This window comes from Brassica oleracea, chromosome C5 (genome assembly GCF_000695525.1).
Source record: "Brassica oleracea var. oleracea cultivar TO1000 chromosome C5, BOL, whole genome shotgun sequence".
In the NCBI taxonomy this organism is placed as follows: domain Eukaryota; kingdom Viridiplantae; phylum Streptophyta; class Magnoliopsida; order Brassicales; family Brassicaceae; genus Brassica; species Brassica oleracea.
The window spans coordinates 23,161,280-23,176,436 of NC_027752.1; the positions used below are offsets into that span (position 1 = coordinate 23,161,280).

General features: G+C 42.5%; 2 protein-coding genes across 2 annotated transcripts; one reads left to right on the plus strand and one right to left on the minus strand.

Moving 5' to 3' along the window:
• Nucleotides 1–5,996: 5,996 nt before the first annotated feature.
• On the minus strand, nt 5,997–7,891 carry LOC106344807. Its single transcript, XM_013784116.1, has 5 exons — nt 7,646–7,891; nt 6,818–7,600; nt 6,505–6,670; nt 6,399–6,421; nt 5,997–6,320 (listed from the first exon to the last, which is right to left on the minus strand). The coding sequence occupies exons 1-5, from the start codon at nt 7,889–7,891 to the stop codon at nt 5,997–5,999; spliced, it is 1,542 nt and encodes a 513-aa protein (XP_013639570.1).
• Nucleotides 7,892–12,645: 4,754 nt separating this feature from the next.
• Nucleotides 12,646–14,710, plus strand: LOC106295165 (gamma carbonic anhydrase 2, mitochondrial-like). Its single transcript, XM_013730992.1, has 4 exons — nt 12,646–12,874; nt 12,981–13,250; nt 13,331–13,482; nt 13,967–14,710. Exons 1-4 carry the CDS (start codon nt 12,760–12,762, stop codon nt 14,258–14,260), a joined length of 831 nt encoding a protein of 276 aa, XP_013586446.1. The 5' UTR covers nt 12,646–12,759; the 3' UTR covers nt 14,261–14,710.
• The last annotated feature ends 447 nt before the right edge of the window (nt 14,711–15,157 follow it).

Sequence of the window (15,157 nt, forward strand, 5' to 3'; positions counted from 1 at the left end):
TTGTGGGAAGCTTCTTCAGTCAGTGGGTTAGAGGTTCACCGAAGGGATTTGGATTTCAACGGTTGGATCTTCTGTTGTCTGGGTTTTCTTGAAGCTGGTCGCCATAGTTCTTCAGCAGAGCAGTCTTGGGTGTTTGGTAAATCCAACGGTGAGATCTTCTCTTCTTGAGCTGAAATTTTGCAGATGTATTTTCGACTTGTTTATCTTGGATTTGTACGGTTGGATTAGTTTCTGGAAGCCGGAATCTTTGTGAGCTGAGGTCGTTTGGTTGCTGCCGGTTTTGAAGCTTTGTGTTGCTCTCTTGTTGTTGTTGTTTGTGTTGGAGATAGCTATTTGTAGCTAGACTCTCTGTTCTGTTCAGGCTGTTGAACAGGGAGGACGTGGTTGTACTCATACCATTTATATAGTGGATTTTTGAGTGGACTACGGTCCCGTGGTTTTTCCTTCTCACATCGAGGAGGTTTTCCACGTAAAAATTGTGTGTCTCATTTAGTTATCGCAACTTTGATATCTTGCCATCGTCAAAGTATTTTCCTCACAGGTTCGCACAAGGTGAGGGGAACACGACCGTGACATTCCGCTGCGCCGTGTGTCTTTCCACAACATTAAGGGCCATGGTATTTTGAGATAGTGAAATCTCATCTCTTTTCTTTATACTACTCATAAGCATGTCGAATGCCAAACGACCCCAGGGAAAAGCCAAAAAATCTTCCAGATCTCCCAATAGCTCTGCATGTTCTTTAGGCATCTTCATCTTCAAATTTGTCGAAAGAAAAACAGAGGAGAAAATTGCGAGATAGGAGACTTGATCCGGATATCTTTATCAGTCACAATATTTTTTCGCAGCATCTTCGGAGCTCTTGAGACACTCAAATCTTCGACAAAACCAAACAGGTCGACCCAATATGGTTTATCTTTAACTGTTAGCTTCTTCTTCATCTTCGGTTTAGCAGGGATTTCGCCACAAGGAAGACCTGTCACAATAGCAAATTCTCGCAAAGAAAATCGTATCAGTTTCCCAGCAAACCGAAACCAAGCCTCATGGATTTATTCAACTTTTAACTTCTTAGAAAGCATAAATCTCGCAAATCTCCCAGAAAAAGCTAGGTTCTCCGCAATTTCAACGATCTTACTGAAAGGAGTTGAGCGTAAATATTGGATCTCATCTTCGTGAAGGTCGTTGAGGATGGTATTGATGGACCAAGATGACTGATACTGTAACACCCGTCTCTTTAACACTCGAGCCCGGCGTGCTACTAATCAACAGCTTATATCTCAAATCCGTAAAAAGGTCTGAAAGTCGACTTTCATATAAATACTGAAATAAATCAACAAATCCCATAGTCGAAATACTGAAATAATCGTCGAAATAATAGATATAAGTCTGAGAAATAAAATAAAGGAAAACACCTAAAAGCACCAGCTGTCCGATCAATCTCCTACTCGTCAGCCTCACCTGCAATGGGCAAATGAGGGGTGAGTAACAGGGAAGTTACCCAGTGAGGTAAGGGATACTAAACCCGAAGTCCATGGACCCGGACGGAGCACTCCGAATAAATATAATTTAATCCTAACACGTTACAAACACGGTACCTAAAGTACCCAAAGATCACACAACAGTCCTAGCGAGGTGCACACCCGCTGCCCACTAACAGGCCAAACACCACAGAAAATGTGCTTGGTTCATACACACACGCCCGTAGACGATTTATCGAGCTCCTGGGTTACGCGTCAACCGGTCGACTATAGCTGACCGTAACCTCCATACAATCCGGCATACAGAAGTCCGTCTCTGTATCCATCTCAAACAATCATATAACTCCTAATAAAAAAACTGTTTTTATTCACCAATTTTAAATGAAAACAATGATTGTTGAATCCTCTAACACTCTTGTTCCGGTTTAAGCAAAGAACCTAAAAACTAAACAAGCAATAACAGACTCGATTTCACACAGACGGAAACACATTAGAAATAAATTATACTTATTCGAGGTCCTAAGCCGTGTAAGAGAAATTCGAGAAAAGACCCTCACCTTAGCAACGTGGAAAAGTAGTAGCTATTAACTCCAACTGCTCAAACAGGAAAAATTGAGTCAGAACGCCCTTCGAACAGTTAAAAACGGGTAACCGGCGATTTGGTCAAAAAGTCAACCTGGTGGTCAAAGGTCAACCCGGTCAACTCTGACCCAAGCCGGTCAACCCTTGACTAATTGAAATCGAATTGAACCAATCGATTTACCCAAACTAAAATCAATTTCAATTAGACCAAATCAGTTTTCCGTAACCAAAATTAAATCAATTTTAACCGCCGGTTTAACTTAACCAATTCAATTAATTTAAACCAGAAATCGATTTAATAAATAACCGGTTAACCTAAACCAAACCAAAATCAATTAACCTAACAGGTTGACCGGATCCGCGTTGACTCACCGAGTCGACTCGGCCGAGTTGCCGAGTCACCGGCTGAGTCACCGGCGGTGGTCACCGGCGGAGGTAAAAGAGCGGCGGCTTACCAGAATCAACGGCGGTGACGGACAACGGCGGGTGGCGGTGGCGCGTGAGATACACGCGCGGAACGCCGCGGAACAAAAGCTGCGCGTGACGGCGCGTCTGGGCGAATCTCCGGCTGATTTTCCTGGTCCGGACTCACGTCACGATAACGATGTGGTCTTAAAATCACGAGATTCCAAACGGTTAGTGAGTTATGATTGATTGAATGAACGGACGTTTTAAAAACAAATCGGAAAGGTGATTTCCGGTTACCTTGGGCTGGGATCGGCGGTGAACTGGTCGATCTCGGCTCTGGACGTGGTGGTGGCGGCGGTACGATCTCAGGTGTGAGTGACGGCTCAATCTCTGTAGAGTTACAACGCTTAGGGTTTCTGAGGAATAAAATAATGGCAATAATGGTTTATATATTGGACTCACCAAGGGCTTCCTGCAACACTAACGGGCTCTGACGGGCCGAATTGACTGGGCTGGAAATTGGGTCGTTACAATTCTCCCCCACTAGTAAAGAATTCGACCCCGAATTCGGCTACTGAACCAACTGTCCAATACCATCCTCAAAAAGCCCTGGATAATCAATCCTCATCTGAGTCTCGGTCTCCCAGGTCTCCTCATGGATCCCATCTCTCTCCCAACAAACTCTGACAAAACTAGTCATCATGCCATGAACCGCTTTCACTTGCCGATCCAAAATCTGTACTGGCTGACAAAGTGTAGACAAATTTTTACCAAGGTCACTTGGTGGCTGTTGCAGAATGAGTTCTGGCTCTCTCACAACTTTCCTCAAAACTGACACATGAAACACATCATGGACGTCTGATAACTCTGCTGATAGCCCCAATCTGTAAGCAACTGCTCCTATCCGCTCCAAAATAGGGTACGGGCCCATGAATCTCAGTTTAAGCTTCTTTAGCTTTCGAGTCTTAGATCCTCCCAGAAATGTCCTCATTTTTAGATATACCAGGTCAACCACCTGAAATTCTAAATCCTTACGGCGCTTATCTGCATAACTCTTCTGTCGGTCATGAGCTTCCTTAAGCCGAGACTTGAGCATCTCCACCTGTTCTACTGTCTTCTGAACCATTGCAGGTTCTAAGTCTCGTCGCTCCCCCACTTCTGTCCAGCAAAGTGGTGTACGACAAGACCTACCATAAAGCGCCTCATATGGTGCCATTTCAATACTCGAATGATAGCTGTTGTTGTATGCAAACTCCGCTAAAGGTAGATATTTTCCCCAGTTTCCTTCCCAATCCAAAACACAAGCCCTAAGCATATCTTCCAAAGTCTGAATAGTCCTCTCTGACTGTCCATCTGTCTGCGGATGATAAGCTGTACTCATATGGACTTTTGTCCCACGCGCCTTCTGAAAGGCCCTCAAAAAAGCAGATGTAAACTTTGTATCTCGATCCGATACAATGCTGACAGGAACTCCATGCAACCTCACAATATCTCTAAGGTAAATCTGCGCCAACTGATCAGCTCCATCTGTTTTCTTAATCGTTATGAAATTAGCAGACTTGGTGAGTCTATCCATAATCACCCAAATAGCATTCCTCCCACCTAAGGTTGTCGGGAGTCCAGTCACAAAATCCATAGTCACCATATCCCATTTCCACTCTGGCAATGGTAGGGTCTGCAATAATCCGCTAGGCACTTGATGTTCAGCCTTAACCATCTGACATGTCTGACACTGCGATACAAATGTAGCAACATCTTTCTTCATACCAGTCCAATGGTAAAAACGCTTCAAATCTCTGTACATCTTGGTGTTCCCTGGGTGGATAGAAAAACGTGAGTTGTGTGCTTGCTGTAAAATTTCCTTTCGTAGCAGTTTATCAACTAGCACACAAACTCGGTTCCGGTACATGTACATCCCGCTCAAAGTTGTGTGATATCCAATACTCTCGATCTCAATCTGCTTAACCAAAGCCTCATCATCATCCTGAACCCTGCGTATCCTCTATAGTAAATCTGCTTGTTCCAAAGCATCAAGACCAGCTGTCTCCTCATCTGAAGTGATTGCACACAATCTGAGACTAGCAATTGTTCCAGTCAACTCCTGAACCTCCTTGGTTCCTGAAACATCACTCCTGCGTGTACTCAAGGCGTTTGCCACATGGTTGGCCTTACCTGGATGATAGGTAATATCCAAATTGTAATCCGCTAACAACTCCATCCATCTACGCTCTCTCAAATTCAAGTCCGCTTGAGTAAAGATATACTTAAGACTTTGGTGATCAGTGAGGATCTGAACTTTCTCTCCATACAGATATGACCTCCAGATTTTTAGCGCAAAAACAACTGCTGCTAACTCCAAATCATGAGTAGGGTAGTTGACCTCGTGAGGCCTCAACTGTCGTGATGCATAAGCAATAACATGACCATCCTGCATCAACACACAACCCAAACCAGTACCTGACGCACCTGTGTAAACCTCATAAGGTATCCCTGGCCTCGGTAGTACCAAAACTGGTGTGTCCGTGAGTTGTCGCTTCAGTTTTGTGAGACTCTTCGAGCACTCTTCTGTCCACACAAACTTAACATCTTTGCCTGTCAACTGGGTCATCGGTTTGGCGATACTAGCAAATCCCTTGACGAATTTCCTGTAATAACCTGCTAAACCCAGAAAACTGCAGATCTCTGTAGCACTCTTAGGTGTCGGCCACTCTGTAATTGCGATAATCTTCTCTGGATCTACAATAACTCCTGCCTCAGAAACCACATGACCCAAAAATCCAATCTTTCTCTACCAGAAGCTACACTTACTCAACATAGCAAATAGCTTATGCTCCCTGAGCTTCTCCAACACAATCCGTAAATGCTCAGCATACTCTTCTCTGCTCCGAGAATAAATCAGAATATCGTCGATGAAGACGATTACACACTTATCTAAGTACTCGCAAAAAAACATCATTCATAAGTTTCATGAACGCTGCAGGTGCATTCGTCAACCCAAATGGCATCACCACAAACTCGTAATGTCCATAGCGTGTACGGAAGGCCGTCTTCCGCACATCCTCCCCTGCTATCGCAATCTGGTGATAACCTGATGCCAAGTCAATCTTAGAAAACCATGAAGCTCCCTGTAGCTGATCCAACAACTCATCAATACGCGGAAGTGGATACTTATTCTTGATGGTCACCTTGTTTAGACCTCTGTAATCAATACAAAGCCTGAAACTCCCATCTTTCTTCTTCACAAACAATACTGGTGCTCCCCACGGTGAAGTACTGGGTCTGATGAAACCCTTACCCAATAGCTCCTCTAATTGTTTGTTTAGTTCAGCCATCTCTGCTGGCGCTAGTCGGTATGGGGCCCGTGAAACCAGTGCTGTCCCTGGTTCCAACTCAATAGTGAGAGCATCTCCTCTCGCTGGTGGTGGCCCTTTTAAGGCCTCAAATACATCCTCGAACTCCTCAACCACCGGAATGTCCTGCAACTCGTGGTGTCCGTCGTTCTTAACCATCGAAATAGTCGCCAGCAACCCCTAAGCTCCTCTCTCCAATAAATCCTCAGCATGCATCATGGAGATAATAGAAATTCCTCGGTGAGCTTGAACACACTGGAATGTGATCTTCCCCTCTTCTCTAAGGATATGAACCCTTGCCTCCGGGCAATCTAACACCACTCGATGCCGTGACAGCCAATCCATCCCAAGTATAACGTCGTAGTAATCTAGCTCCATTTCTGCTAGGTCTCCGGTGAAAACGAACCCTCCAAGTAAGACAGGTACATCTCGATGCACACCAGTGGCTTCAATTCTCTCTGTGCCGGCTGTCCGAACTTGCTTGGTCTTTGGCTCAAAGACACCCTGAAAAGGCCAAGACTTGACTAGTCACAAACTCACGAAGCTGTGAGAAGCTCATGTATCAAAAAGAGTGTGAGCTACCTCACCTCCCACATAAACCGATCCTACACATAATTTTTTTTATCTATACGTAATAATCACAACCCAAATAGCACTCAAGAGAAAAGAGTGTGGCAAAGATACGTACCGACTGTCGGCTCAGCTCCATTGGCCTCTCCTAGGGCATACACACGTGGAGTGACGGCTTGACGCTTTGCTGTAGGCCCATTAGTTAGGCAGTTCCTGGAGAAATGCCCATGCTGGCCACAAGTGAAGCAGGCTCCTGATGCAACCACTATAGCTGTCGGTGCTACCTAAGATGATGGAGTCGCGACAACTCTCTGACTCCTACAGAATCTTTCGAGGTGACCGAATCGCCCGCACTTATTACACTTCAAACACTCTCCAAAATGATAGCGAAGACATTGAGTACACTTGGGTCTCTCGGGCTGATCCCTTGCCTTCTTCTGAGACTCTGCATTCTTCCCAGACTTAGGCTGAGCTGATTTGAGGAGTTTTTGTTCCTCTGCCAAACCTGCTCCCTGCTCAGCCGCTTTCTCCACCAAATCTCCCAACCTGTGGTAAGTGACGATACGACATCTGTTGCGAATCTCGACTCGCATCCCACCCAAAAACTTCCTGATCAGTCTTCCAGTAATGCCATCTCCTGTAAACCTGCAAAGTCGATTGAACTCCACCTCATACTCCCTGATGGACATGTCACCCTTGCTCACATGTTCGAAATCACTCTTCTTCCTATCCATAGCTTCTTTTGGAAAGTACTTCCTATCGAACTCGCGGATAAAGTCAGCAAAGGTAAGCGGGTCAGGCCCACGATGCCCCAATCGTACTCCTTCCCACCACACAAGTGCATCTCCACGTAGGTACTGCATAGCCAACCTAAGTGAAACCTCTGGTGGGCACTCAATAATCTCCAATTTCCGTTGCAGACCAAGCTTCCAATCATGTACAACTGTAGCATCCACTATTCCCCCAAAATGCTCCATATCCATGTTCCGCATCTGAGTCGTGAGTCTGTAAAACCTCTCATCATAGACACGGTAGACCGGTAAAGGTGGAGGTGGTGGTGGTTGCTGCAAACCCTGAGGGAACTGTTGTCCTGGAACCCCGTGCACATGAACCTGAGGTGGAATCTGCCACGGTGGAATCTGCTGAGGTGGGATCTGCTGCGGTGGAATCTGCTGTGGTGGGATCTTCTGAGGGGGAATCTGCTGCGGTGGGATCTGCTGAGCAGCAGCCAACTAACGGGCAACCTCCTGTTCTGCTACATGGGCAGCTTCTTGTACAGCTACACGAGCAGCCTCCTGCGTAACCTGCTGAATAGCAGCTTGAGCAGCCTGGGTAGCTGCCTGCTGAACCATCTGCATGAGCGCAGCCTGATCAAACTGTGGGGCTGCAGGCTGCACACCCTCTGCTTGAACACCATCTGCAGCACCCTGCCCATCCACAACTTCACGAGCATCAGCTCTAACCCTAATGGTGCGAGTACGCTTAGTTCCTCTTTTTGGCGGCATCTGAAAAGAGAATGGACGAAACGATTAATTTTTGTTAAATCGCAACATTAACGATTACTGAAAAATAACCAAACAGAAATGTGCTTCTAAGTTTTGAAAACCGTTGAAAACTTTAAATTTTTTTTTTTTTTAAATCAGGTTCCCTAACCGGCGTCCCGGGTCAGGGCCGAGACACAACCCCGCTCTGATACCAAATTGTAACACCCGTCTCTTTAACACTAGAGCCCGGCGTGCTACTAATCAACAACTTATATCTCAAATCCGTAAAAAGGTCTGAAAGTCGACTTTCATATAAATACCGAAATAAATCCATAAATCCCATAGTCGAAATAATGAAATAATCGTCGAAATAATATATATAAGTCTGAGAAATAAAATAAAGGAAAACGCCTAAAAGCACCAACTGTCCGATCAATCTCCTACTCGTCAGCCTCACTTGCAAGGGGCAAATGAGGAGTGAGTAACGGGGAAGTTACCCAGTGAGGTATGGGATTCTAAACCCGAAGTCCATGGACCCGGACGGAGCACTCCGAATAAATATAATTTAATCCTAACACGTTACAAACACGGTACCTAAAGTACCCAAAGATCACACAACAGTCCTAGCGAGGTGCACACCCGCTGCCCACTAACAGGCCAAACACCACCGAAAATGTGCTCGGTTCATACACACACGCCAGTAGACGATTTATCGACCTCCTGGGTTACGCGTCAACCGGTCGATTATAGCTGACCGTAACCTCCATACAATCCGGCATACAGAAGTCCGTCTCTGTATCCATCTCAAACAATCATATAACTCCTAATAAAACAACTATTTTTATCCACCAATTTTAAATGAAAACAATCATTGTTGAATCCTCTAACACCGTAGTTCCGGTTTAAGCAAAGAACCTAAAAACTAAACAAGCAATAACAGACTCGATTTCACACAAACGAAAACACATTAGAAATAAATTATACTTATTCGAGGTCCTAAGCCGTGTAAAAGAAATTCGAAAAAGACTCTCACCTTAGCAACATGGAAAAGTAGTAGCTATGAACTCCAACAGCTCAAACAGACTCCAAAACTGAAATCGGGGCAAAAAATTGAGTCAGAACGCCCTTCGAACAGTTAAAAACGGGTAACCGGCGATTTGGTCAAAAAGTCAACCCGCTGGTCAAAGGTCAACCGGTCAACTCTGACCCAAGCCGGTCAACCCTTGACCAATTGAAATCTAATTGAACCAATCGATTTAGCCAAACCAAAATCAATTTCAATTAGACCAAATAGGTTTTCCGTAACCGAAATTAAATCAATATTAACCGCCGGTTTAACTTAACCAATTCAATTAATTTAAACCAGAAATCGATTTAATAAATAACCGGTTAACCTAAACCAAACCGAAATCAATTAACCTAACCGATTGACCGGATCCGCGTTGACTCACAGAGTCGACTCGGCCGAGTTGCCGAGTCCCCGGCCGAGCACCGGTGGTGGTCACCGGTGGAGGTAAAAGAGCGGCGGCTTACCAGAATCAACAGCGGCGACGGACAACGGCAGGTGGCGGTGGCGCGTCAGGTGGCGGTGGCGCGTGAGATACACGCGCAGAACACCGCATGACAAAAGCTGCGCGTGACGGCGCGTCTGGGCGACTCTCTAGCTGATCTTCCTGGTCCGGACTCGTCTCGACGTCACGATCACGATGGTGGTCTTAAAATCACGAGATTCCAAACGGTTAGTGAGTTATGATCGATTGAATGAATGGCCGTTTTAAAAACAAATCGGAAAGGCGATTTCTGGTTACCTTCGGCTGGGATCGGCGGTGAACTGGTCGATCTTGGCTCTAGACGTGGTGGTGGCGGCGGTACGATCTTAGGTGTGAGTGATGGCTCAATCTCTGTAGAGTTACAACGCTTAGGGTTTCTGAGGAATAAAATAATGGCAATAATGGTTTATATATTGGACTCACCAAGGGCTTCCCTCAACACTAACGGGCTCTGATGGGCCGAAGTGACTGGGCTGGAAATTGGGCCGTTACAGATACGTTAACACTCTGACCCCAACTGGTTCTTCGCCATCAGCAAACATCATATTCGGCAACTCCATCTCCGAATATTCTGATCCGCTGATAGGAAGTTGACCACTCCGTGAACCCGTTAGATCGATTTACCTAAAGATAACTTCACTCTTTATTAGCAAAAAGAAGAGAATGTGAGGAATGTGAAAGATCAAGAGAGATAAATAATGAGAGGAACTCTCTTGTTCTTTGCATACCTTGAAAGTACTAAAAGCTAACATTTCACGTCTTTTCACCATAAATGTCTTTGCGTGTTTAAAACAAAAAAAACGCTTGTGTCAGAGCCTTAAGTGTGACCGGCTATGCATGGCTAAATTTGGTATTATTAAAAAATACACAGTACAATGTCCATATACCGAATAAAAACTGTTTTAGTAGCTACCTACTGCAATTTCCCTTGATAAAATTTGTCTTTAAAATAAGTTAAACCTTCTTTTTTTTTTTTTTGTCATCAACAATACAGACTCATACTGACTCTGTAAACCAAACCGGGTAATCTTCATCCATGTGAACGACGAAAGACGATTGCTTTCTAGCACTGCGTGCTAGACTATCCGCCTTTGAATTGTACGTTCGTGGTACATAGATAAGCTCTGATCGGGAGAAACTCTCTTTCAGGATCTTGATATCATCCAAATAATTTGCAAAAGCTGGCCATTCGTCTGGTTTCGAAACCATCTTCACCAATTGAGAACAATCTGTTGCAAACGTGACCTGAAATTGACGTAAATTCCTCATACATTCCATTGCCCATAGTAGCGCTTCCATCTCCGCATGAAGAGGCGAAAGACTAGCCCGAACATTCCTCGCCCCCAACAATCCATTAAAACCTTCCAAAGTACTAAGCCAACCTTGCCCTGAAAAAGTAACCCCCTCTTTCCACGAGCCATCTGTGAAACACCATCTTCCTGGGATCGACGGCAATATCATATCTATTATTGGTGGTGGCATCCTCTGGTCATTCACAACTTGTGCCTCAGCCCACAATGTCGATTCTGTTTCCGCCAATTTAAGCGTATCCATAGGGTCCATATCCAAATTGCTGAAAACTTTATTATTCCTAGCTTTCCAGATGTACCATAGTATCCATACAAACTGGTGATCCTCCATCTGTGGTAAAACTCTCCAGAATAGATGATCCATGTTTGTGAAGAGAGAACTTGTTGGGAAAATAGTTGGATTTGATGGTATCTTCGAAAGAGCCCAAACTTGGAGAGCTGGAGGGCATTCAAAAAACACATGATTTATTGATTCCTCAGGAGCTCCACATCTTGCACAACAAATATCCCCTTGAATCCCCCTTGCTTGTAAATTCTTCCGCACTCCTATACACCCTGTCACTAGTTGCCATAGGAAATGTTTTAGCTTTGGCGAACACCGTATTTTCCAGCAGAAAGCCTTCAATACATCCACTGTGGGACCAATCAGTATTGGTACTCTTTCTCTATCTGGATAAATCCGCTCTACCTGATATCCTGATTTGACCGTATATTTTCCATTTTTTGTAAAGTGCCATCCATCTCTATCAACCCGCTGAGTCCTGCTTAGGGAAATACTTTCTATAAGTTTCGCATCCTGAGGGTCCACCAAAGCCCGAATTGCGTCTGAATTCCAAGTACGCGAGGTAGAGTCAATGAGGGACTCTACTGTAAGGTCCGAGTTAAACCTTCTAAAGCCATTAAAATTTAAACCCCTATCAAAATCTTAGTTTGACTGTTGAAAATTTTAACTTAAAAAAAAAAAGTAAAAGTGGCTTTAGAAATAGTTAAAAGTTTCATATTATGACTTTGGAAAAATAGATAACGTTAAAAGGTAAAATTGGTTATTTTAGCTTTAAGATTTTTAAAGAATGCTTTTAGAACTATAGAAAGCTTGAAGTCTAATCCGTAAAATATTACTTTGAAATACATTAGAAATAAGTTAAAGCCTCTAGAGCTAATTTAAACCACAATCAAAACCTAGGTAAACATAAGTGGGCCAAGAGTGTAAAGTACCTCGAAAAAATAATTTAAAATAATAAAAGTGTGATACGTTATTTAATTTATCGGTTACATAAATATATTTGTTTAAAAATAATTTTTTTTTATATATCATTAAAACAATAAAACTACCGAAAACTAAATAAATATTTTAACTTCTTATTATATTTTGGAATATTTCATTAAAATACCCCAAATAAATTTCGGGAACCTTTTTAATATCCAAATTCTTTTTTACCATGTTTAGTACCCTAAGTAATTATTTTCCTCATTTTAATACATTAATTTAAACTATGCCCATTTTAGTACTCAAACTATACTAAAATGAGCAAAATAATTAGTTTGTGTATTAAACTGGATAGCAAAAAAAAGGTTTGAGTATTAGGTTCCGAATGGTAACTGCGGTTTGAGCGGTGCGGGACAAAGCGGTTTAACTGCAGTACGGTTTTAACAGTTATAAAAACGTATAGATATATAGTATATGTAGAGATTTTTGTTACTGTTAACTGCGGTGCAGGGTGGAACGCTTCTTAACATTAGAAGCCTTAAAATTGTTAAAGAACTTTAGTTGGGATATTCTTATGGTATTTTCTTATATAATTTTTAATGATAAATTTTGGTTTATGCGTTCGACTGATTTGGTTTAAACCGTTGTGCAAGGTTCAGGTATAAAATTTGGTTCGATTTCAAATTAATGAGTTTGGTTCGATTTCAAGTTAATGAGTCGCTTCGGTTAATCTCGATTATCTTCGGTTCAACAAAACAAAATCAACGCGTCCATAAATCCGCTGCTTCTCTCTTTTCGCTCCCTTGTCTGTGGTAATCGAAAATGGGAACCCTAGGACGAGCAATTTACACAGTGGGAAAGTGGATCCGTGGCTCTGGCCAAGCTCTTGATCGTGTCGGTTCTCTTCTTCAAGGGAGCCACCGCTTCGAAGAACACCGTAAGCCACATTCAAACCCTAGATCCAATCCGTATGGTGATCCAAGAACTATCTGGTCGGATTGATCTTGTTTTTAATTTTTGTTTGCTTGTTTGTTATATTCCAGTATCGAGGCATCGGACGTTGATGAATGTGTTTGATAAATCTCCATTGGTGGATAAGGATGTGTTCGTGGCTCCAAGTGCCTCTGTTATTGGTGACGTTCAAATCGGGAAAGGCTCCTCTATTTGGTATGGCTGTGTTCTTCGAGGTGACGTGAATAACATCAGTGTTGGATCCGGGACGAATATCCAAGATAATTCCCTTGTACATGTTGCAAAAACCAACCTTGGTGGGAAGTTTTTACCTACTACGATTGGGGACAACGTCACAGTAGGTAAACCTTAACAAGTGACTTATCAGCTTTGGTATATCTGTTTCATGAAACAATATGTCTGCAAACATGAAACCGAGCAGGTCATAGTGCTGTCATACATGGGTGTACTGTTGAGGATGACGCATTTGTTGGTATGGGAGCTACACTACTCGATGGTGTGGTGGTTGAGACGCATGCCATGGTTGCTGCTGGTTCTATTGTCAAAGAGAACACGCGAATTCCTTCTGGAGAGGTTTATTTCTCTTCCCTTTTTCTTGTAGTTTACTTTCTACTACGTTTTCTTTGTCTCTCTAAAGTGAATTACGACCATTGAATCAACAAGTAACCAGAACCAAAAATAAAAGCCTAGGTTTTGTTGTCTAGAACCCAGAAGCTGTCCAAAGCTTAAAAGTTTCCAAACCACCTCATTAAACTCCGCCCTCACTAAGTGCTAGCTAACCAAGCAACAGTAGCGATAATCTGCTACATTCGTTCCTAAGCTAGTTAAAGTAGACCTCTAGCTAAGGCTTGACCAGCTTCAGTTCGACCTACTAGTCGTATACTCGTATTTCATTTTTCTAAATCTGAAACTAAGGTGACTGGAGTAATAGGTGGTTTCAATCTGTTCGATTAAGAATTAAGATGATTCCTTGTACTGCTAGGAACTACTTTATTCAACATTCAACCTGAGAATATATAATTTGAAGGAGACATATGTTCATCAATTCATGTGGCAGGTTTGGGGAGGGAATCCAGCTAAGTTTATGAGGAAGTTAACAGATGAAGAGATAGCATATATCTCAAAGTCAGCAGAGAACTACATCAATCTTGCACATATTCATGCCGCAGAGAATTCAAAGTCATTTGATGAGATCGAGGTTGAGAGAGCGCTTAGGAAGAAATATGCACGCAAGGATGAGGATTATGATTCAATGCTTGGGATTGTCCGTGAAACTCCAGCCGAGTTGATTCTTCCAGACAATGTCTTACCAGAAAAAACCACCACCAGGGTTCCAACTACTCACTACTGATACGCTCGTCTCAGGTTGTGTTTTTTCTTGTGTTAAATCCTTTCAAGACAGGATTGGTTCTCTGCAGAGTCAAGAGAGATAATATCTTTTGGTTTTGCCTTTTATCCCGAGCAAGCATGGGAATAGCCTTGCCCAATAATGCCGAAAGAACATGTACTGTTGCATTATGGTTTATGAAGTCATTTCTTCGAGTAACAATTGCAAAAAGAGAAACAAGATGCATTCATCCTTTTTCTCTTCTTCTGTCTGATATATTCCTCCTTTTAATGTACGGGGTATTCTTATACTCATTACAAACTTGAAAGGGGCGTGGAGTGGATCAGGCGCAGTTGAATAGGACTACAATTTTCCCTCATGTATTCGCTGAGTCTTAAAAAACAATCTAGTTAACTAACTGAAAATTGTAATCTCAAAAGCAAACTGCAAATGAAAAATAAAGATTTTACACTAGTTAAAAAGTTAAAAAGACAGACTGACTTTTGGAGTCAACTTGGGAATTTGACATGAGAAAGTTATAAATTAGGTCTGGAGCGGATACAAGTCTGGAAAGTTATAAATTAGGTCTGGAGCGGATACAAGTCTGGAGCGGATATCCAGAAAATTTGCAGTATCCATAATCCGTTATGTCCCAAAGAATATTGGAAAAATGGGAAAAATAGATCGTAATGAGAATGTTGTCATTTTATACTTTTGCATTAATTGGTTATTTTTGGACATAATTGTCCACATAATAACGAAAATAATTATTAGAAATGATATTAAATAAAAAATATGAAAAACAATGCCATCATAAAATTATTTTACATCATGAGATTATTTTACATCTTTTGATATACAAAAATTGATTTCCAAAAATAATTTGGAATATGTTAATCTAAAATTGTTTGAATGTATATT